Here is a 24,737-nt window from a genome sequence, read left to right on the forward strand (position 1 = left end):
TGTAGCTGAGCTAAACACCAGAAAAAGCATGACCTATGAATGCCTTGCTCAAATGAAAGCAAGCGGATTTTAAAAGGCAAACCCAAAAACCAATGTGACTGACGTGACAGGGGCGTGGTTTGAAGCCCAAAGAGAGATTACAGAATGGACGAGCGCTTTGTGCTCCCCCATAAAAAGGGCTCAGCATGGGGGGGGGCTGAATTAAAAGGCCCAGCAGCTATTAACGCCACACAATACATCCCAGAAATGTGACGCAAGGTAGCGCTAGGGGCTTATAATTATGCCCCTGTTTGTGTCCTTGAAGATTCAGCAGCCCAGGCTACGAAAGGGCTGACGGAGGGCCCCCGTTAAGTCCATTAGTCAGTGGCAGCTGGGTTACTTGAGAGCCGTCCCCGCCTATTCTCGGCCTCCTGGGTCTCACCTCTCGCGGCACCTCCCTCTCACCTGTGTAGGTGTGTGTTCTGCTGGGCTAGGAGACAGAGCTGCCGTGTGCCGCCACCATGGGGAAGTTGCTCGTGCTCGCTATAATTGGAATTCTGGCTGCCTTGTTTGTGGAAAGGGTCGTTCGCATCAGGTAAAGCGGAGGGCTTCTTAGCGCGATGATTTATTGAGCGATTAATGCGAAGTCTAAAATGCTAAGGATATCTGACATGAGGGAAATTTTCTGTGTGCACAGCGCACAATAGCAGTCTTGTCCCTGGAAAAGCGATACCTCATTTAAATTGCTGTATTGGTTTTCAAACTGAATAGTTCCTTCATAAAAACGAGCAGAACATCAGATATAATAGCTGTCTACTGAATACAAATAAAAACGCATGTTTTCTTCAAATGCACTGAGACCTACACATATGAACTAAGAACATGCCATAACATTACACGCAAAAAAATGTAAACAGTATGAACTAGGCCTGCACGTTTTCATTTGTAAAGTACTGATAAATAAAACATTAACTCACCAAAGATAGTGGATTATAGCTGACTTCGCGTGTGTCACTGTGAACAGGCTAAATCGGCATACGGGTTGTGCTGTGAATAAAGTTGTATTGCCCGCTACAAACATTGAACTATTGCGTTTGCCCTGCGCCACGCTCAACTATATCTCTAAACTGGAACATATAAAGTACTTTTTTTAGCAAATGTGATTTCGTACTACAGGATAGGCACGTATAAGCACGCTGCTGAGAGTTACTACCGAACGTTTACACATTCTCATTCCCAAACCGAATTACTGGTTGGTACTGTAATTGGATTGATGTAGCGCTGTCTGCCCCTTACAATACATTGAAGCACTTTACACTTGATGGCGCTCTTTTCCGTAGCCCAAGGTTAGCGTTTCTTTAGGGGCGAGCACAAAGCGCTCTGTCGCTTGATGTAATCTCTCTTTGGGCTTCTAACCACATTGGTTCTTGGGTTTGCCTTTTAAAATCCTCTTGCTTTCATTTGTGAAAGGCATGGTATATCTTTTCCGTGTTTAGCCCTCGTCGAGCGCACTGACCAACTACTGGAAAAATACGAGGCTCCATGTTTTCCGTATGGTTTCTGGACTACTTTTTCTCTTCATTTAACAGCGCGATCGCGCTCGTTTTCCCCCCCCCCATTTAATGTGGCAAGAAGAGTCTGGTTAGGCGTTTACAACGCTAACAGCTCTAACTCTGCGAAATGCGATTAGTCTAGCACACCCAAGGAAACCATTCCATGCATTGACTACAGTTTATTTGTGGTGGATAAAATTGTTAGGAATTGGGTGCAATCATTGGGCGAGGTAGAGTACGTGACTTCACGCGGATGGCTGTTGGGAGTAATAAAGATGAGCTAGAGGATTAGGTATTGTCAGGTTGTAGGTGTGTGACTTTCATAATAGAAGTTTGGATCTTTGAAATGTGTTGTGAGCTATTTGCAGAAGAAATAAAATATTAGACTTTAAGACAAAAACAGTGTTCCTTAACTAGTATCACAGTTCTTAAATACTTTGGCCAAGGGCATCAGAGCGCTTCACATGTGCACCAGATTACATTGCAATAGATCAGATTCTTTTTTTTTTTTTTTTTTTTTTTTAGGCACAGGGTGATTAAGTGGTTTGCTCAGACTCAGAGGATGTTGTATCAACACTGTGACTCAAACCTGTTTTCCCAGCTCCAAATTCAACAGTGCTAGCCAATAGACAACATCACCTTCCCACCTTGGTGTAGGCTATGGTCAGAGAGAAGAGGCATGCCAAGGATGGTAGGTATGGAGATGGTTATTCAAAAGGAAAAGGTGTGACGACCATCAGATGTTTTGAATCGAGGTCGGTGTTTCTTGCAGGGTTTTGGAAATATGGAGGAGTCATTCTAAAATAGCATGCAATCTGAAGTTCCAAACCTGTACAATGAAAATACATTATTTGCATTTGAGATAGCACTATATTAGGTACTTTGATAGCCAACAATCAGTCTAGCACTCTGTCCACTCAGAGGGTATCGCTACACCGCCTTAGAAAGGACAGCTGATCTGCTCAGGAGCTGAAAGCATAAAACAATGGCTGGATGCATAGGGAAATCTTGTAGGCTTTGGGCAGCGCTTGAAGGAAGCAGTAAAACACAATCATAGCGTTATGGTGAAATATACAGGTAAAGAATACAAACATGGAAAAGAAAACTCTGCAAAAGCTGGAACAGGTATCTTCTAATGCCCACCCTGAAAGTTTGGTATACAATATTGATTACAATGGGATTCATTTTGGGTGCTCCTGGTTTAGCATGACACAAGATGGGGTTGAGTATAGCTTTTTCAGGTAGCGGAAGTGTAATGTCTGCATTTTGTGGGAGGATGGATACCCAGACACCAAAATGAGTAGAATGGAGACATGGCTGCCCTTCGTAGTTCCATGAATACTTTCTAAGCAAGGGGCTGCTCATTGTATCTTCATGAACACTGTCATTTGAATGGTAAGTGTGAGGGTGGGATGCCATTTATGTTGATCACGATGAGGAAGTTTCTAGGCCAGGCCTGTCCTTTTTTGTCTGTGCCTGATCACAGCTTCAAGAAGGTTGGTGACAACCAGGTACAGAGATCTTCCACTTTGTGGTGCCTATGTTATGGGAGCTTCTGCTTGGAGCTAGCTAGCTACTGTTAAAAGCATCACTTTAACAAAGGCTGTGTCTAGACTGCAGTAGGACACTACTGGTTCTGCACAGTTGACACAGCAATATCACTAGCAAGGGGGATGTATGTTTTTGGATCACATACATTTAGATTGCTTTTTAAATTGAAGTCATCCGTTTACTTTTCAGTCTGGGGTAGAAATGAAAACAGATATTCTTGGTTGTGTGGCACCATTTGTACAAACCAGACTAGGGCTGCTCTGTGGAGTGTCGCTTCACAGGCGGCAATAGTCTGATCATTGTGTGGATGCACAATCGTGTGGGCTTTCAAATATCAGATGCAAAATCTGCTTGAATGCCTTCCTGGAAGTGAAGCAAATGTGACTGCAGGAGTTAGCAATGTGGGGTCTGATAGAGTTGGTGAGGCTGCTGGCGAGGAAAAATACCTCCATGTTCGACAGAGTAGACACACTTTGAATGGATGTCGCCCAAATGGGCACATGCTGCAAATGAAGAGGTTGACACCCAAACATGGACTTTTTATTCTGTAAAATGGCTCAGGCTGTCAAGAGCCAGCTGCTCGAATTTAGATGTAATCCCTTGCCTTGTACTCAAATCCCACGAGAGTAGACTCACAGTTTTAACGTTCCTACCTTGACGAAGAAGGAACACTGACAGGGATAATACTGTATTTTTACTCTGTTTTTGATTGGCACTAAGTACAATCCTTTACTAAGCCATCTTCTCAGTAGGTGTTTAACTGAATTATCAAGAGAAGGCTAAGCATACAAATGGATGAAATGGCCTGCAGGCAGCATTTGGAAGTACATGTAAACATAACAAAAGAAAACAGGCAACTGTTCTAATGTTTAGCTGGAAGTGGTCTGTTTCCTGTGTGTGCGGTCTGCAGACACTGTCTATATATTTTGATTTCTAGGAGTCCAGACGTTGCCCTTTTATTTAGCATTGCATGGGCTTAGTTTACCCATTGTGCATTTTTATTTGGCCTTAGTGTCTTTGAAACAGCTTCCATATCTACGCTTCCCAAACTTAATAATATTGTAGTTAAAAAAACATTAACATTACAATTTTACTGCTAACAGAATTTTTGATGTAAACCAAATAACATTCGAACCACTAAAACACATTTATGCACATTTGTATCTATTAGTACTCCATATAAAACTTCACCCTTACTAGTAAATCGCTTTTCAAGTACATATTTTTTCATTTCCTTATCTATTACATTACAATTAACTAATCTCCTTCTCTTCTCAAAGTCTGACCGTTTGGCTCTGCCTATGCTTGTTTGTGCAGTGAATACATTTATTCGAAAACTGCCAAATCCCATCGTTTATAGATTAAAAGATATTTTGGTTATACAAAGTGGGATATAATTGAACAGACCCTCCATGATTTTATGGTTTGCAAAAAATCACAGAATTATAACTTTTGTAAAATCCCTGCTACTTTTTCAAAACCCCCCCACAAAATCTTAAACATACCGTTTGTGCAACCCTCCTTTTATTGTCTGTGCTCTGTGTGCTCGACTATTAAGAGAAGGAGAGAGGTATTTCTTACTCCCTCCCTGCTGCATACCTCATTATGGTGCAGCACCCACCTCCTGTAAACACACAGCCAGGAGCAAAAGAGTGCAGAAGACCAGGACTAAACAGGTGTGTCAATGTCCCAGCTTCCATTGGCAGTCTCCTGGCCCATTTCGCCCCCACCTGTGACACTTATCATCTTGATGACCTCCACCTCTAATTCGTATCACCCTCCACACCTATCCCAGGCTGTCTCCCTAAATGGAACCTCCCTCCCCAGCCTCTGGCCCCTCACCCTAGTTCCCCTCTGCAACCAGTCTCCCTCTTTCTCACCCCCCCCCCCCCCCCCCCCAGGTCCCCTCCCTCCGGCAAACATACACAATGAGCAGGATGAAATACATGGTGCTGGAAGGGGCTGTAACTTTAAATCCTTCCACCATTTTCCTACCGTAATTGAAGGTGAAAGGAGGGTGAAGGGGTGTTAAGTAAGAGCTCCATCAGCACCTTGCATATGATGCTAGAAAGAGGCATGTTGGTGACGGAGATCAATTTTAAAATTTTAAATCTGCTCTCTCTTTGGCACCGAACATTCCTCTTCTCAGGTTTCTCAAGCTGTATAGTGCTGGTTTGGCCACACATCTGAGCCAGGTATTGAGTCGCAAAAATGGGAAAGCACTACAACTCTTGTGTTCTTAGAAATTCCAGGAGTCGTTTTATGATGTAAAGTTGGTGCTTTGGTGCCCCTGTCCGTATGTAGAGAATATGATGTGTTGCTACTGGACACATTGAAGATGTACTTGGTAATTTGTACCCTCTATTAATATTGAGCACACTACAAAGTAAAAACACCAACCATGTTAAAGGCACTCGCAGCTAAAGTTTAGCTTTTGGGACTGCCATTATGAAGACATGACCTGTAAGGGTCATGCAAGCAGGCAAGCACTACAAGCCCAAGTACCTGCACAAAGGGATATTGTAAGAAATGTGGTTACTAGTTGAGGGGGTTAATACCCAACTCAAGCAGGGAACGCAGTCCTTGCAAGGGCAATATAAACCTGCCCCCCCCACCCCCCCAATTAACATGTGCTCAATCCCTGGTTGCTTGGCACAGAGCAGTTAGGCTTATTTTAGAATAAATGTGTAAAGCTTTTGTGCAACACTTCAATCAGTAAAATAGTGAAAACACAATACAGAATGATCCCCACACAAGAGATGGAGAAAAATTGAATGATCTGTAATAAATAAAACAAGACCAAAACAACTAAAATCCAATTAGTAGAACCTTTACACATGCAATTAAAAAAAAATAATCAGTGAAAATAGTACCAGAAAGTACAAAATGCCAACTGTGGATATCTGGTTGCCTTGGACTAGGACAAAGTCACAAGTTCCGAAAGACCATGATGGCGCACAGGCTAACTACAGAGACCCAATTAGGCCTGCTTAACAAGAGTTCCTTAAATCCAGGTTGTGTAGCATTGCGATGTCCCGAGTGGAGGATGTGTCTTTTCAGAGGAGTTGCAAAGCTGTGATGCAAGGTCCTGCGTTAGTGCTGAGAATTACATTGAGGAGGGCTTGCGATGCAAAGTCCGCAGTCAGGGATGAGTCAGGCAATCGAGGTGATGCGTTGGTTCTGAGAAGCTGTGAGGCTGCAGTGAGAGAATCTGCATTGTAGTTGCCGTGGGAGGGCCTGTGTTGAGGAAACTCCGCACAGTGGTGTTTCTTTTGCAGGCTGAAAAGTCGATACGGAGTCCTTGTGTGCAGTGACAGAAACCTCGCAGCAGAGGCAATGCGTTGATTGTGCTGCACTGCAGAGTGGATGTGTCAGTTCTGCTGGGTCCACAGGTGGGCTGGCAGAGCACCTTCAGGCTCCCTTCCAAAGATCCAGGACTGAGATGTCACCACTTGGTAGGACAGAACTTTAAGAAAATAGAGTCCAGGTGCTGGGTTCAAGGTTGTTGGAGCCTTCTGTCCTGAGGCCCTACTCAGGAGGCTAACCAACTAGCCCTTGGAGTTACTCTTAGGTCCTTGGTTCAACAGATGCAGGTCCAGACCTTCTCTCCCAGGCCAGAAGAGAACAGCAGGTCAACTCAGCAGGGCAGCAGTCCAGCAGAGTGGCAGTCCTATGTATACCTGGGCTTTCTTTTGAAATGGGAGAAGCTTCTAGAGATTTCTCTTGAAGTCCATAGGCTCAATGCCTTCCCTGCCCTGTCTCCAGACTAATTACAGGGGGTATGCAGCCCTTTCTTTGTGTGGAGACAGGGGACAGCCTATTCAATGGTAAGTAGGGCTGAGCACAGCTCCCCCCTCCGATTCTGCCAGGGATGGGCCATTCAGGTACACCTAAGCTCCCTATTGTTTGTGGCTGTGTAGGAGAAATACACAAAGCCCAACTTTCAGCTCCTCCCAGATATGTGTCACAGAGACAGGCTGCAGATACTAAACAGCTAAGACAGGAAAATGCCAACTTACTAAAAGTGGCATTTTCAAAATTGTGATTCAAAATTCAACTTTACCATGAAAGGCAATTTTTCATTACAATTCTAATGATGCCAAACAAGAACTCGTGACCTGTTTCCATTTGGAAGTTACAGCTTATTAAATGTAACCAGGTAACTCTGTTATACTATGGGAGAGACAGGCTTTCAATAGTGAAAAAAGGAATTTAAGAGTTTTTCACCACCAGGACATATAAACTTAAAATCACATGTCCACCTTTTACATTACACCCTGCGCTCATAGGCTATCCATGGCCTACCCTGTCGGTGGCTCATATGCATTAAAGAGTAAGGTTTGGGCCCGGGAAAAGGCTTTTTTTGCCAGGTCAATGTGGCAGTTTAAAACTGCACACAGGCTGCAATGGCAGACCTGAGACATGTTTAAAGAGCTAAAGTGGTTTGCACTATTAGTGTTTCAGGCCCACTAATAACATTTAATCTACAGGATGGCACATGTAGTGATTCTTTACTAGGGATCTATAAGTAAATTAAATATGCTAATTGACGATAAGCCAATGTCACCATGTTGAAGCAATGAGCACATGCTCTTTAGCACTGGTTAGCAGTGGTAAAGTGTGCACAGTCCTAAGGCTAGCAAAAACGAGATCAGCAAAAATAAGCGGGGTGAAGGCATTAAGTTTAGGGGAAGACCACCATAAGCCTGACAGCTCTAACAAAAGTTGATAAGTTATACTCATTGCACCGCATGAAAAAACAACAATGCAATATCAGCATTGTGAGGTCCAACGAAGGTAGGCCATTGAAGGGACAACAAAGTCCGTTTTTTAATTGCATTTTGAGAAAATCCTAAAAAAGCTCGAAATATTATACTGGATACAGAGTTGACCATAAATCTGTATTTTACAGGGGCCATTATCGCAGAAATAAACATTGCAATAAAAAACAAATATATCTTTCTGTATATTTGCTTGATGCAGATGAATCATTAGATACAAGAAACGGGCACATATCAAACAATCATAATACAATAAGTGGTTGAATGGGCATTTAGCAATTCCTGAAGGTTAAAACATGTTTTCTTCTTTATCTAAAAAATTAGCCCATCTTGCCGAAAAACATTTTTATCGTCCTGAGGAGGATCCTCGTACTATGGTCCCAAATGAAGATCGAAAGTCATCCACTCACGGACCTGAAGAGCAGCTAGTAATATTTTTCCGAACTGTTGAAATAGGGGAACCAGGGGACGGCAAATTATATTGTAGTAGGAGTGGGAAATATATCCCTGATTTCCCTGCCCTCTTTGGGAATAACAATGGTTAAGGCGTGTTATTTATATTAAAGCCGATATATATTTTTAATAATGTGAAATATAGTTATGAGCATTTACGAACCCCCTGGTTTGTTAAAAAAAAAAATATGGCCTCAAGTGTTTTAATTACCCATTTTTGAGGTTCACAAAAATGTTCAATAGAAACAGTATAAAGTAGTGTTGGTTCTATAGTCAGTGTGTTGTATATAAGTTAGACATGCTACAATATAAAGAAGTAATCAATAAATAATGATATACGAGCACCACATTTATGTCCAGGCGCCATTCTGTTAATTAAATAATTTATAGCTGACTGGAGGACTTCTTTACCAGTTGATATTATTGTGGGCCTTCCTTCAGTGTGCCTTAGTGGGCCAAACACCATACTCAAGCAATTATCTGAACAGGCTAGTGATTCCCTTTCTGTGCTGGGTCATATTTCTGCTCTAAACAGAATGCAGGTAATGGACACCAGAAGGTGGGTGATGTGTTTAAGTGCTTTTACTTGAAATAGTATGTCTTTTAACATTATAGAACTGATTACCGTATTTTACTTCAGTTAAGAATACAACTGAATGCTTGTGCTTTTAGTATTTCAATGTTGCTCTCTTTTGCGATGTATGTAATTGTACATTCAGCAATTAATTTTATTTATGTTTTGCATTGCAGTGCATTTTCAAAATCAGTCACCGGCAAATTTTCAACCTTGGGACCAAGGTTACTTAGAATAAACACATAAGAGTCCAAAGGGCACTTTTTATATTGAGTTTTATCTTTTGTTGATTTAGAAGAGACCATCATTCGGTGAATGTTGCAATGGTTCTGGCACAATAGCGAACTGCTGTCGGGCACGTCTGCATGTTTTTGCGGCCTCCTAATGATGTCGAAGTTCATTTACTGTCACACCCAGGTCTCGAGGATTCTGTCAGAGGCTTCAGAATGATTTCTAGTGGTATGAGTTGGATAGCCACAATGGGGGCAAAGTTCACCAGATTAATGGTGGGGCTCATGCCGCGACGTCTAAGCTACATCAGTACATGCTCCCTTATGTAGCCCACATGAAGCCCTGACCCATGAGCCCCTAATATGATAACGAGAGTCAAAGCTTCAAGTGGATCATGACGCCCCTGCCCTCCTCAACAATTGCTATCTACAGCATATCAGATTGTGCGAACCTGCTGACGTGGAAATATACCGTGGCATTTTGCCATGTGTATTTTTTTTTTTTTTTTAAACAAATAGAATATGCAAGGAGTTAAATTTGTGCAATAAGGTAAAACCACATTGAAGAGATTACATGATTATAAGGAGAGCCGTTTCGTAGTGTAAAGTAATTGCCTGTGCTGCAGTTAGCAGTGTTCTGCACAACACTGGACCAGCACACACTTTCACCAGCCTACTAGACACCTATGTTCAGCCTCACTCTCCCTACACACACAGCCCACATCCACAAAAGCAGATCAGGAGGTCGCTCATTCTCCTACATCTCACCAGAGACATGGAAAGACCTCCCACAACACACCAGAGCCTCCTTTTCAATTCCCGAGTTCCGCCAGTAGCTCAAGACCTGGCTCTTCAAATAAATCTGTGGGGACCACACACCTACCCACCTTCTTGTAGGAGCCTGGCCCATGTTGGTTTCCAGAGATAAAAATTAGACCACCTATTGCTTCAATTTTTAAGGTAGCGTGTCGGGCTAATTCAGGAGATGTGCTAAGCATTTGTTGTACTCACAAATCCAGTCATGCACCACATGCACTCAATGAATAACTTGAGACCAGAATTTATAAAAATACTTCAGAATTTTATATAGCTTTTAAGAAGATACGTTAAGCACTTTTTGCGATATGACTTTTCAAAGTTTTAATAAAGTTAGTCTTTCTGTACGTAATTACGCACCACAGGAATCCATAGGCAGTCACTTTTAAACACCGTTCAGTTGGGTTGCCAGTCTCTTCTTTTGCATGATGGTCGACGCAGTGGGGTGGGGCATGCTGTGCCAGCTGGAGAGCCTCGGGCGGCCTCCGGTTCTGGTGGGAGCAGAGCAGGAAAGCCACTTGGAAGGACCACCTGGAAAAGGAGCTGGTTTGCAAATTAAAAGATGGTGCTTTGGGGTCCCCTTGGTCTGCCAACTTCACAAGGGGTTGGGGACCCATGGAGCACAGCTGGTTCATTGTTGTAGGCCGGCCGAATGTAGGGTGAGTTGGAGATCCAGGAGCTGTGGGCAACGGAGTCCTTTGGAGGTGGAGGTGAGTCTCTTGGAGGGCTGCTTGCAGGACAACGGGGGCACTCTGGCGGGAGGTCCAGGGTGTTCCTGAAGTCCCTCGACTTGGGCTTCCTCCTGATCCTTTTTCAGCTCTGAGGGAGCTGGTTTTCTGGTTGTCTGATGTCAGCTGACCTAGGGTATTGGTGTAACTCGGCCACTGGAGGGCGCAGTGCCACCAAACTTGGCACACTTGTAGGTCACATCTAGGCGGTCATTGGTGTGTCGTCGGGTCCAGCTGCGACTTCCAGTTACAGAAATATCGGCCGGTCGGTGAAGTGACCCTCCCCAGTTTGTTGGTTCTTGCTTGGTTGTTGAGTGGTGCCTCCACTCAGAAGGGAGATCTGGGGTGTTTCTTGAAGCCTGGAAGTTCCCTGGGTTTCTTGGGGGTCGGTCCAGTGTCCAGCTCCTCCGCAGCAGCGATTTTCAGGTCCTGGGTGCAGCATGCAGGGTTTGGCACCTTTTCTTGTGTAGCAGGTCCACAGTTCTCTTGCTTTGGATCTTCTTTGGTGCTGGCCTTCTTGGTCTAGGGGAGCCCACTAAAAACTGAATTTAGTGGGCGTTTTAGGGGGAACATGGTAGTGTCCAATGGGACACTTACCCTTGGGTAGCTACACCCACTACAGTGACCACTTCCTCTTGGAAGCGTCACTCCCCTAAACCTCATGGCTATTTTCCTCCATTCCAAGATGGAGGAAACTGAATTTGAGGGCCCATTTCGCAGGCAACACCTTAGGGGTGTTGCATGCTTGGTGAGGCCACTCCTTCTACCCTTTGTGTGGTTTCCCTGTCTTTGCTCCCTCCAAAAGTGGGGGTTTGCAAAGGGGGAGGTCATCTGCTGCTAGCAGCCGGTCTGGGGATCGAGTTTCAAAGGCAGTAGCCCTTTGAAGCTCACTGCCAGGGCAGTGCACATTCCTGACGGATGCGGTGTTAGTTCCTCCACCCAGGAAGGGCATTGTTTTACAAACCAGAAAGACAGGGCTCTTCCCCCAAGGCTTGTATATTAGCTGTCTGGAACCAGTCGGCAACCATGCCAGGATAGTTAGCCTTTGCAGGAAGGACCTCTAAGGTGACTCCTGGGTACATTTAATAATAAATCCAGTACTGGTACCAGCTTGCATTTATCATTCTGAGTTGTTTCATACCAAACAACCCAGGGTTCAGAGTAGCCATTATGCAGCTGGGAAACTTGTGTTGACCAGTGTCCAGTACATATATATTAAAATGGCTGCTCTGTTCACTCACTGTGTCCTAGGTTTGGCAAGGACACAGTGGGGGCATATTGCTCATGCAGTTATGCCCTCACATATTATATGGTGCCCCCTGCCTTAAGGCTGTAAGGCCTGCTAGAGGGGTGTCTTACCCATAGTAAATACAGTGTATGGTGGACAGGGCACATAGGCAGTGTGGCGTGTCAAGTTTGTATTTTAGGTTTCCACCAGGACACTCAGCCTGCTATGGCAGTGCTGGGTGCATCTGGCTGCATGGCCCTTGAGGGTGGCACAATCAGTGCTGCTGCCCTCAGGGGCTTACCCATAGTACCCCATTACCTGGGTACCTAAGTACCTTTTTATTAAGGACTTATAGTGGTAGCTAAAGGTGTATCCAATTACTTTTACAATGTTTTAGGGAAATAATACTGCCACTGGGAACCTGGTTAGCAGGATCCAGTGCACTCCAGTCCACATTACATTCAGAAACCAGGCAAAAAGTGGGGGGGACTGCAACGAGGTGCCAGTCTCTCACACTTCTCAAGTGCCTCACGGTGATTCGTACACCTACAAACGACATACCATATTTTCACAATAGTTTTGCTGGACTGTGATAAACTGGAATTTGACCTTTGCATATTTATCATAAATGTCTGAAATTGCTTTTATTAGTATAGATTCTCTAAATAATGTCTTGTCGTCCTATTAAGATGCATTTTGACTACTGCCATGATATATGTTCTCTAAAAAACAAAGGTTGCAGGGACATTATACTTTGATTCAGATTTTATACACATGAAACCATTGAAATTCAGTTATAGTTCTCTCAAGAAAATATAACTCGTGCCCTAAGGTAACTGAAATGAATATTAATCATGATGCATCCAGTCAACTGCATTTGTTTGTGGTACACTAAATACAGTGTGTCACTGGGCGTGTGTGCAGATTTCCGTCCAGGTATAGTAGAGGCTTCTGATGATGCGCTGTTTTTATTCCTCTGAAACAGTTTTTTTTTTTTTTTTTTACTGTTCAAGTGCTACAGAAAAACAACACAGAAGTGAGATTGATATCACACTTAAAAATGTAATTTTTAAAAAAAACATAAGGTTATGTAGCTCTCCAAATGCACCCTCATTGACAGAATGGCAGCTGGGCTGGTGCTCGAAACTGGATAAGTATGTGTATGAATTGAAAGGATGTCCCTAATTTCAGTTTTTTTACACCTTTCCCATGCACGTTCTACATATTCTAATCCTCCTAAAATCATTCAAGTTCTTAACTGAAAGCAGGCAGCATCTGCCATTAGTGCATGAAGCTCTGATTTGTAAGAGTTATCCTTGTTGTGTTGGTTTACAGTGTTATATGCTGTTGAGGTCTAGTATAGATTTGGTAGCAGAATAGGGTGCTGTTGTCAACTCAGTGAGTTCCAACTCTCTGAAGCTGCCTGAACATGATCAGGTGCACTGTTTTTTGTGTCAGCATCTAATCTTCATATATAACTACATTATTTCTCTAGAAAGAACAAGTCTGAAACGGTGTACAGACATTAACTTAGAAGAATGTTGAGTAATATGTATGAACTTTGGACTCCTCACATGCAAAAAAAAAAGTCTGGTGTTCAGCTTGGTGCTGAGCCAGTGCGCCTGATCATGCGATGGCCCTTGGTGTCTCTGAGCTGGGTTGACTGCATGTATGGTATTCTGTCTAAATTGTTTTGTTGGATTTTCTAGTTTGTCTCTAGTGGAATTGTGTGTGCAAAGGGACCTTCTAATTCACGTTGCAGCAGCCCTGCACATTTATCACTTTAGTGTGCCACTGTATGTCTTTGCTGTGTTGGGAAATTGTGACAGGTGCTGAAGGCTTTATTGGAAGTTAAATCATATGCCCTTTGACATCACAGGATTTGAGATCATATAGCCATTTCACTCAATACTTGTTTTAAAAAACTCAAAGCTTCAGCATGTAAATAGTGATTAGTAGAAGGCATACAAAATAAGTGAGAAACACTAGCAAAGGCTAAAAACACCCTTGTTATGTTCCCAGAGCAGAAACGTGCACACACAAACCCCCACACACACCATCACAGTCTCCGAGCCCTGCAGACGTGGTGGATCATGGAAAAAATCTGTTTTTCTTTTGTGCCATGTGGCAGAACACATGTAGAATTCATGCACTTAGTGCGTTCAGATTCCTTCTACATTAGGTGTTTTGTAGGATGTTCATTATCTGCGCCTCATGCTGGGCCCTATATATTTGCTGGCTTTAGAACTCTGTGTACTTTACCTCTGTTAACCTGTAGTAAAGTGCCTGTACTCCCTCTTTTAACAGGGTTGAATTAGAATACTCCTCATTATCATATTTAACTTGCCTATAAGACCCTAATATAGGATGCAAAATTTACCCAAGTCCTGGAACTTGTGGACTGTACCACATATTGTGCCCAGTGGCGCAACAAAGGCCCCAGTGCGGGGGTCCCCTGAGCTCTAGCACTTTGCAGCCCCCCCTCCAAGTTTCATTACGCCAGTGATTCTGCCATTCACCACTGAGGAATTGCAAACATGGCTTTAAGCTTGTCATTGTAGCCTGGCAGTAAACACTGCAATACAACCTGTCAAAATAAACCTTTTTCACAGGTCAAAACCTCCCTTTTAAGTATTAACAAGTCACCCCATGTAGGTTTTGTCCTCACAAGGCAGTGTGCATGGTGCTTAAAAGTAGGACATGTTAAAATTTATTGTTAACATGCCCTTACATTTAGTAGCACCCAAATGCTTTTTTTTCACAGTGGCAGGCTTAGCTATCCTATGTACAAAACCAGAGTACAGATTAAAATCCTAATAATGTAACTCTGAAATTGGACTACTTATAAAAATAAACAGTTATTTTTAATAATCAATATCAATGCAAAGTCAGATTTTTAATAAACAGTGAGGAAACATAACTTTTAGTAAATTACCTTTTCCCTGTCTGAAGTTCCTGGAAGCTAATTTGCGTTTGCTGGCCAGCTTCTCCCAGCCAATGATTAACATTTGAAAAGGTGTGAAATGCCTCCCAGGAGCAAACAGTATGCTAACCTGAACCTCCCAGAAATGCAGCGGGGGAAAGGGGTCATATTTCTTGACACTACAGTGTCCAATTCTGTTGGAGTATCAAATCCTGCTTGACATCCTCATGGAGCCAAGGCCAATGCTGTCGCTCTGAGGATGCTGGGCAGGGGGGGGCCTGCACTGCCCACAGCATGGTCGTTGATAGTGCAGGCCCCCCCCCTCCCTTTCCCCCCCCCCCAAGCGACCACCTGTACTGTGTTTCCGCCCAGCCTTTCCGCATGGAAAGGCTGGCGGAATTTGGACTCATGATCAGCACGGCAGCGCCGAGCTCAGCTCCACCATGACTGACCACGACTCCAACTGCCGTCATGCCGCCAGGAACAATGTTCTTGGTGGGGATGGCGGTCCGACCGCCAGGGTGGTAATGTGGCAGACTCGTAATGAGGCCCTATGTCAGACGGTAAAATCTTTGTGCAGGACAAACCTGGCCCCATTGCGGTCAGCTTCAAATTGTGCTCAAGTCCCAGTCTACTGCGACCACTGACTATCATTGGTGCTTTGTGCTTCTTGGTGTTAATTCTTTAAAAATTAATATCACCATATCCCCTTATTGGAGTTGTCATTTTGCCATAATTTTGTTTAACACACTGGACTTTATTTTCCTAATTCAGTTTTGGATTTTTTTTTATTGTTTTGTATTTTGACATAGTTAGTTATTGTTTTATTGCTGCATAAACACTTTCAATATTGCCCTATGTTAAACCTGTCTGCTCTATTTCATAGCTACCAAGGGGTTGGGTTAAGGGTAATTTAGTAACTTTGAGGGTTCACTTTGAACAAAGGTTGTGGTCAATCTTCCCTCTAATTTTATTCCACTGTGTGCAAAAGTATAAGGTCGGTATATGCTGCACCCAAGGGTAGATGCACCAAGAAACTGGTAATTCATGTGAGTGCAGCACACAGCTGGCAAAAGGCTGGGCATTTGCAGTGGAATTGCCTGAATAATTAAAGAACACAAAGACAGAAAAGTCATGTTACAAATGATTACAGGCTTTAAAAAAAAAAAAAAAACTAAAGTCCTCTTTAGGTATTACATTTAGGCCTTTGTGTTCTCCTAAAACCTGATCAAAGGGCTGTTTTTTTGTCCTCTTGGAAAGGTGGCAACTCAGACTTTCAGTAGGAAAGGGGAAAATAAAAAAAAAACACAGCTACAAGGGAAGGAGACAGTTCACACTTAGATTTGTCCTCTTTCCAGGGGAAAAATACTGACCTTTTTGTTTGCAAAGACCCCGACAGTACTTAACAAGCATTGTCAAAGACACTAGGTCTCTGCAAGGGCCGACCTATTGTCTTTGGCAATAGAGCAGGGGTGGTGGGGGCGGTGAACAGGAGTGCAGTGGGGGTGGTGAACGGGAGGGTGGGTGTATCGTGTCTGCTGCAGCGCAGAGGCCAGATCACGGAAAACAAGCAGGGCAGAGTTGAGGGGAGTGTGTGTGTGTGTGTGTGTGTGTGTGTTTGTGAGAGCCAAGTGTACAGGTCGACATTGCCAGAGCCAAGTATGCCACAGTACTGCAATAGCTTCCGGTGTGGTAGGTCAGGATTGACGTACATTGGAAGTGCTGAGTGTGCCCTATTAGTGTAATAGCAGAGGGTGTAGAAGGTCAGGATTTAGGCATATTGGCGAAGCTGTGCGTGTCCTGGTTCTGTAACAACACATGGTGTGCTAGTCCCGCCTGGGGTACATTGACTGAAGTAATGTAAAACAGAGGTTGCAGAAGCGATCTGGGTTGAGGTACATTGGCAGAGCTGTGCATGCCCAGGTACTTTCATAGCAGAGGGTGCACATTGAGATACATTGGCAGAGCTGTGGCGTTCTGGTACGGTAGGAGCCAAGGGTGCAGCGTGTCCGCATTGAGATGCGGCTGCATGCACCTCAGTACAAAAGTAGCAGATGGGGCAACAGTTCAGGACTGAGGTACAGTGACAAACTTATGAGTACCCCGGAACTGAAATGGGAGTGGGTATGTGTACATCCCCGTACTGAAATAGCAGAGGGCTTGAAGTGTCAGAATTGAGGTACATTGCCAGAGCTATACATGCCAGGGAAATGAAATAGCAGAGAATGCGACATGTCAGAATTGAGGTACATGCCTGTCCCTCACAACCTAACACTATAAAAAAACAGAAATTTGCAGAATGACGGAACACACAAATGTCCTCATTTAGGGCTTCTCGCTACTTGGGCAGAGAATGTTTTTTCAAGTGCTTCTCCAGACAAGGAGGGAGCACTCTTGGCAAAAAGGTCATAACAGTCGGGCCACTGTGTCATGGCATCCAGGTCAACATTTGCCTTTGATTTTCTTTTTCAGAACCAAAACTCCAAAGCGAGGGTTGCTTCTGAGAAATTTCGAATACCCCTGAGTTATTGATCTTGATTGTGCAGACTTTAAGTTTTGTTGTTTTTCAGCAAAAATTGCTAAGTATACCCTTCAAATATTAGCCACTCCATGAATGAGTAGACCCACACATGCGCAAATGCAAATCAAAAAGGTATTTATTGTGTAGGGTACAAGGTTTATTCAGCATCCCCACGTATTTGAGTAAATTGCAGACCCTGAATGCTGAAGGGATAGTGTGTAGGAACACAGAAGGAAATTAACATTTTTTGTTGAAAATGCTGCTCACTTGCATCATCTTACAGAGATTGTTCATCAAGCTTGATAGTTTCCTAACTGTGTTCTTTCAGATAGTATAAACCTGTGAAATTTATAAACCTGTCATGCTTTGATAATGCACAAATGAAGGTGACCTTAGATAAGCACTGGCTAAGCCAGTAGCTCTGCTTTCTAACTGAAGGTGTATCTTCACAATTGATTGGTGAGTTTATGAGTGTGGTGTATTCAATCAATCAAACAGTACTTCTATAGCGTGGCTAATCACCCGTGGGGTCTCAAGGCACTGTTTGCGGACGTGCTGCTCAATCGAAAAGCCAGATTTTGAGGTCCTTCCTGAACTGCTTCAGTGATGCGGTCTGTCTGAGCTTAAGAGGTAGCGTGTTCCATGTCCGGGCTGCGAGGTAGGAGGAGGATCTTCCTCCTGCTGTGCTTTTTCTGATCTTAGGAATGGCTGCAAGGGTGAGCTGAGAAGAACGGAGTTGTGTGTTGGGTATATAGAAGGTGAAGCGGTGGTTGAGGTAGGCCAGTCCTATGTTGTGCAGTGCCTTGTAGATGTGAATCAGAAGTTTGTATGTGATGCGCTTGTTGACTGGGAGTCAGTGTAGGTCTCTGAGGTGGGAGTTAGATGTGGCTGTGTCAGGGGATGTCCAGGATGAGCCTTGCTGCTGCATTCTGAAATCTTTGTATTCTTGATTGTAGGTTCTTGGTGATGCCGGCATGGGGTGCGTTGCCGTAGTCCAGTTTGCTACTGCCGAATGGGTGTGTGACTATCCACCTCATGTTTGTGGGGATCCACTTGAGGATCTTTCAGAGGAGTCAAAGGGTGTGGAAGCATGATGACGAGACTGCGTTGACTTGGTGGTGGGTCATGGGCAGAGAGGAGTCCAGGTTGATGCCCATTATGGATGGTTGAATGAGTAAATGAATGGATAAATGGATGCTCGCAGTTATTCACTGACTCACTCTTCTTGCTTGAACTTGGGCAGTCATTCTTGCAACCATTCTTACATCCATTGAATCAATCTTGATTTCAACCTCTCTTTCAGTATAACACCACACACAACCTCATCCAATCAATAAGAAACACTTTCACTTTAAAGCCAGGTGTATTGGATTTGCCAATGCTTATTTATGATTAATGTTGCCTCTCCAGTAGGGAATGACAACTATGATTTTCCTGCTTGGCAAATGAGAATATGGCAGATATGTTTGATCCCCCAGAAGTATCCTTTTTAGTACCATGTACATTGATCGGACATCGTGTTTGAGGAGGCTGGTTACTTGACAGATGCATCCAGGAAAATAATGAAGCAAATATAGGAGAAACCTGCACCGATGTTTGTAAATATTGTTTTGTCTACCATGCATTTATTGACTTAAATGAGGAAGTGGATGTTGGAGATGGGTTAACCACTAATAGGCAACAGGATGTATATTGACTTGACCCTTTATACCTTAAGACAAGTTTTATTCTAATATGCAAGAGTTTGCGAGTAATTTGGTAATCTGTGCAGAAGACATGATTTAGGCTAGTGAGAGTGCTGAGGTTCAGTTCATATGGCAGTTTTACTGCCTCTTGCATGGAATGGTTCTCCGTCTCTCATCAGTACATATTAGATGACAAGTGTGGATTGTGAAAATATGGATGTCTAACTTGTGCACAATCGGGTTATTTTAGATTTCAGTTTGGGATTCCACCAGTAAATTACATTGTAGTGTCCTTGGACAGCATGATTAGGCTTGTCTTCAGGCCAGGGTATTTCATTAACTCTGTGAGAAGGGATAAAATGTAATTCTGTCAGCGTTGGAACACAGAGATCAGAGTTCAATTATGGGCTTTCACACTTGAACATACTGTTTGATCCTCACTGTGAGAGTTGGGGACAAGCTAAATAATAATAGTATTATGCCATTTACTTTTACCACACAGAAGTACTTGGATAAAATATGTGGAGGATCTGATTCTATTGTCAAATAACTTTTTTCAAGAATAGCGTAATGGTTGGCCTTGTGACGAGCCATCCATGCCTCTTTATTTGGGGGTTTCACATGTATGTATGCATGAGGTTTGGTGGAGTGCACTGTTACCTTAAAGTTGTATTGCGGCACTGAGACCAAGAGGATAAAATGGAGTCCAATAACTGAACAGACTTAGGTACAAGGTAAAAGCCATGATTTTAAGCTTGTACGCAAGATGATAAGCTGACTCTTGTTGATGCAGGCATTTGGACAAAGTATTCCACAATTCTGAAGTTGGTACTGAAAAAGCACTTCCTCGAGACCTGGCTGCGACAAGGTTAGGGATGAGCAACACGTGAGAAGAGAAAGACCTGGGAGTTCAATGAAAAAAGTAGTGTTGACTTTTCTGTTGCAGGTAAGTAGGGCCCTGATGATAGTAAGCCCTACAAACAAGCATAAATATTTGAAAGCTACTCTGTGGGTGATTGGGAGCCAGTAAAGTGTTTCAAGAGCTTTAGAGGTAGAGGCTGTGAATGGTAACTTAAGTGCAAGACATGGAGCAACATACTGAATCCACCATGGATGCTGAAGTATATAGCCTTTCAAGCCAAAAGAGCACATTGCTGTAATAAAAGTGGTTAGTGATAAATGCCTGAACCATTAAAATACTTATTTGGGTAGAAAGAGAAAGGTCTCAGTTTATCACAAACCAAAGATTTTGAACCACAAATGCTGGAAGAGGCGGGTTTAGTTAAGTAGGCTGAGAGACTTTGGTAGCATTTTAGGATAATTACAGCAATTAATTAGATCTCTGTCTTATCTGTATTGAACTTCGACATTTTTATCAATTCAGTACTGCAAATGGATCATGAATGCAGAATTTTGGTGAAGTACTGTTGGGGATTCTTCTCAAATAAGATCAGCATTTACACATCAACCCATCTTAACACATTAATTTCAGTCCAAAGATCAGATCTGGATGGCCAAAGGGAGTACATATAAACTAAAAAGAGTAGGGATAAGGGATGACCCCTGGGAACACCAAAGCGAAGAGGCTGAAATATAGAACCGTAAGGGGCCAGATAAACTGCTTGAGAACATTTAATCAGGTAGCGTTTTATTCAATCCAGGGCCTTACCTTGAATCTCTACATCCCAGAGACGTTTGAACAATAGATCATGAGGAAGTTTATTGAATGCAGCAGAAATGTCTTGTTGAACCAGGGCAGATTCCTTTCCAGTCAAGCAAGCATTCTTAGGTCATCTAAGACTGAAAGCAATTTTAGTGCTATGCCCAGGTTTAAAACCCAACTCTACTCTATCCATAATATCCTTTGATTCCATATAGTTGGATAATTGAGATTCTCCTAGGATCCTTATGTGAAATAGTACTGAGAGACTGATCTAAAATACACAGAACTAAGAGAGAGGCTCAGGGCTTTTATTTTTTTAACAGCATTATGTTCAAAGCTTTCTTCCAGGTTGCATGAACAGTAGCAGATAAGGTGGAGAAATTACTAAGTTTCAGGAGAGCATGTATGACCACAGGATGTCTAGCAGGAAGTGAAAGGAGACTGTTCTAGTGTGGTCTGAGAGTTCAGTTGGAGGTAGGAGATGCTGTTCTGCTGAGGAAAAGATGCCACTAATCCTATCCTCAAGGAAATCAGAACGTTTAGGGAGTTATTGATATTTAACTTTTCCCTGGTTGTATTATATGAATTTGAAATATGTTTTTGTCAAACTTCTTTTTATTAGATTTTACCACTAACAAAGCATAGCAAGGCCTTCAAAAAGGAGGTTACACAGTACATCATCAGGCTAGCGTAAAATAACTCAGCGTTCTGTAAATAGGCCATGTCCTTAGGCTCTGAATTGTACATTGGAGAATGCTATGGCAATGCAATAATCTATATGCAAATCAAACAAAAAAGAAAGTAAATACTCCGACAGAAACATGTTGCTCATCTTGCAGGTAGGCTTGAGTGCAATCTCACATTTCAAAACTGGAACAAGTGCAGTCCCCTTACACATGAGTAACAGGCCTCAGGTGTAGAAATGTAGCGTACTAAGTGACCCCAAGAGTATGTCTGCCAACCTTTCCAATGTAAGCGCTTGCCATAATCCTGTATGCCATTGCGTCAAGACCAGTGTCACTTTCTTTTTCCATACAGTAGCAACTTCTATTTTTGCCACCCCAGGCGCAACCACATTATAGCTTTGTCACTTCTAGTTTGATATTTCAGGGAGTCATCTCTGAGGCTGAAGAGTACAAACTCCAGAGTATCTGGATTTGGGTAACTCCATATATCTTCAATTTGAGCTAAAATATTGGACCAAAAGGGTCGAATCACAGGATAAACCCACCAAATGTGAAAACTCCCCCAGCAGCCCACATCTCCTCCAACAACAGTCTGAGGTAGCGTGACAAATCTTTTTCAGTTTAGTGGGATATACATACCAATCCTAAACTAATAGTGAACCTCTCTCATGCCTAATCAATGGTTTGGTTTTGGTTTGTCTTTCCAAAGTGTTTTCCACTACTCTTACATTAGGGCAGAAAATAATGGATGCTCCCAGAAAGCAACGTGGCAGGGCTGTGGGGTGAGCTGTGTATGTATTAATAGTGTAGAAAAGAAATGGAGCCCTTAGAGCAGTGGTCTTCAAACTTTTTAATGCCCCCCGTAGAAATAATAAAATAAATGGGCCCCCTCCAATTATTCTATTAAATTGGCTATGTTTAAATATGTCTAAACTTAGTTAAACAATGCAGTTAAGTTATGTTATTGTTTTAAAAATGCTGCCAAACATTCTATTCTGGTCAGGCAGGCCTTACTAACGGCTAAAAGTATCCACAGTGTGATAATTGGGGTTAGGGTTTTGATGAGTATTTAGAGCCCCTTCCCTTTTGACACATACTTCCAGCTTGGATATGAAGGATAAAACATGTTAGTGATGGCCCATTACAGAGCGGTTTGGTGCTGATAATTTTTTTCAACGTAAAACAAAGCCCTGTTGTAATAATGCTTCTTTTGGCCAAAGCCTGGCACCCCGGGATACTCTGGGGCCCGCTAGGGGGGCCTGCTCCCCAGTTTGAAGACCCCTGCCTTAGAGGCCCCAGTGCCTCTCGCAAAGCATTCAGTTGGTTTAAGTTCTCTAGTGGCTGCTTCGTGAACCTCTGCTTGTAGTGCCCAATGTTTCAATTGTATGTAGTGAAAGTGTTCAGAACTTTGGGGGGGGGGGGGGGGGGTGATAGTCCTGTTAACAGTGTTCAAAGGTCAATATATACAAGGTATGGAAAAGATCAGACAGGGTAAGACATTCTCCCTCCCTTCAAGCGTCCAAGGGGCCTGGCTTAACAGCCATGGAGAATGCTGAGTTAAAATTAATCTGGGTAAAGGGGGACAGGAAAGTTGTCCAGGTAGCTGACCTATTCACCGGATCCCAGATCATAATCGTTGTTCTTATGGGGGTGCTTAAGTAAGCGTTTTGGGGTTGGGCCAATTTCGGTTTCCATAATACACCCCAAATGACCCTCCTCACCGCTGCCCTATCCATGTGGAGCCAGTCGTTGTCTGACTCATGCTGCAACCACTCGGAGAGGACCCGTAACTGGGCCGCTTTGTAATGTAGGTTGAAGTCTGGTAGAGCTAGGCCCCCCTCGTCTTTTGTCCATCAAAGTAATTTAAAGGGTAATCAAGCTCATTTGTTTTGCCACATAAAGCATGTGTGTGTGGTACGTAGCATTGGTAAGAATTCTCAATCAAGAGTAATGGGTAGGCTTTGAAAAAGATATAACAATTTCAGCAGAACCATCATCTAAATGGTATGTATTGTACCTAGCCAGGACATGTAAAAAGGAGCCCATCGCTTGAGATCATTTTTTAATTGCCGTAGAAATGGAGGGTACTTGGCCTGGACCAGGCTCAAAAGTTTTGGGGTGATTTTGATGCCTAAATATGCAAGTTCATTTTTTTTTTGCCCGATGGAAGGGAGTCAAATCCACTAGAGCCGTCCTGTCCGTATCAGATAATGTTATGTTAAGTATGAAGGATTTAGTCATATTGATACATAGGCCTGCCACACCCTCAAAAAGATGAAACTCCTCTTGCAGTACCTTCAGGGACTGTTGAGGTGAGGTCAATTTCGATAAGATATCATCCACAAACAGTGAATTTGTTTTGTTCCACTGAAATGAACATGATGCCACTGATAGAAGGCAGTGCTCATGCCTTTGCTGCTAGGGGCTCTATACTTAGCTCAAACAGCAGTGGGGAAAGGAGACATCCCTCTGTCATCCCTCGTCCCAGATGGAACACCTCTGAGCTGACGTGGTTAACCATGACTCTAGACTTGGGTATGGCATAATTGGATTTAATCATGGCAATAAAGGCCTCACAGAAGGGCATTCAACCCAATTGAATGCTTTCTTGGCATCGAAGCCCAGTAAAACAACCCAGATGTGTTTCCTGGTAACTTTCTCAATCAGGTGGACCACCCTCCTCACATTATCATGCGTTTGTCTGCCCTTAATAAAGCCTAACTGATCCGAGTTTATCAAGCCTAGCATCAGATCTTCCAATTTTGAGGTCAGAATTTGTGAGTATATTTTAGTGTTTAGGCTAAAGAGGGCTGTGAGCCTATATGAGGCACAAGAGTGGAGATCGTTCCCTGGTTTAGGCGAGACTGATAATGGCTTCACTCCTGGTGGGTGTGGCCTGTCCTCCCTCTGCAATATAGTTGAAAAGGGATGTCAAGTGGGGGACTATGTCAGAGCTAAAGGTCTTTTACAAATGGGCAGTGAGCCCAGCCTGTCCAGGGGATTTATGAAGTTTCAGGGCTCCAATCACACTTTGTACTTCCTTTTCACTCATTGGCTCTTTCAGTTGCTCATTTTGGCCTGGTGTGACCTGCGGGAGATCCACTGTTTTAGAGATAGTTAAGCTGAGAGTGTGTCAGTGTGGTTAGCCTTATATAGTGTCTCTAAAATGTACCAAACACCTGTGCTTTCTCTACCTCCAGGGTTGCTAGTTTCCCTGAATATTTAAGTATTCCGCGAATGCATTCCTTTTCCTTTTTTACCTGTAGTTGCCTGCCAATTGTGTTCCCACTATATTGCCATGTATGTAGGATGTTTGTTTTGAACGCAGAATCGTCAGTTCAGCCCTGTTAGTAAAAAAATGGTGTT

General features: G+C 43.2%; 1 protein-coding gene across 1 annotated transcript in view; it reads left to right on the plus strand.

The window, feature by feature from the left end:
• The first annotated feature begins 201 nt into the window (after positions 1-201).
• Positions 202-24,737, plus strand: part of LOC138262057 (serum paraoxonase/arylesterase 2-like) — a 197,773-nt gene continuing 173,237 nt past the window's right edge. Inside the window, exon 1 of the mRNA XM_069211746.1 lies at positions 202-574. Within this exon, the coding sequence (XP_069067847.1) occupies positions 501-574 (74 nt within the window). The 5' untranslated portion in view covers positions 202-500. The remainder of the gene's footprint in view (positions 575-24,737) is intronic.

The sequence above is a fragment of the Pleurodeles waltl genome, chromosome 10 (genome assembly GCF_031143425.1).
Source record: "Pleurodeles waltl isolate 20211129_DDA chromosome 10, aPleWal1.hap1.20221129, whole genome shotgun sequence".
NCBI lineage: Eukaryota > Metazoa > Chordata > Amphibia > Caudata > Salamandridae > Pleurodeles > Pleurodeles waltl.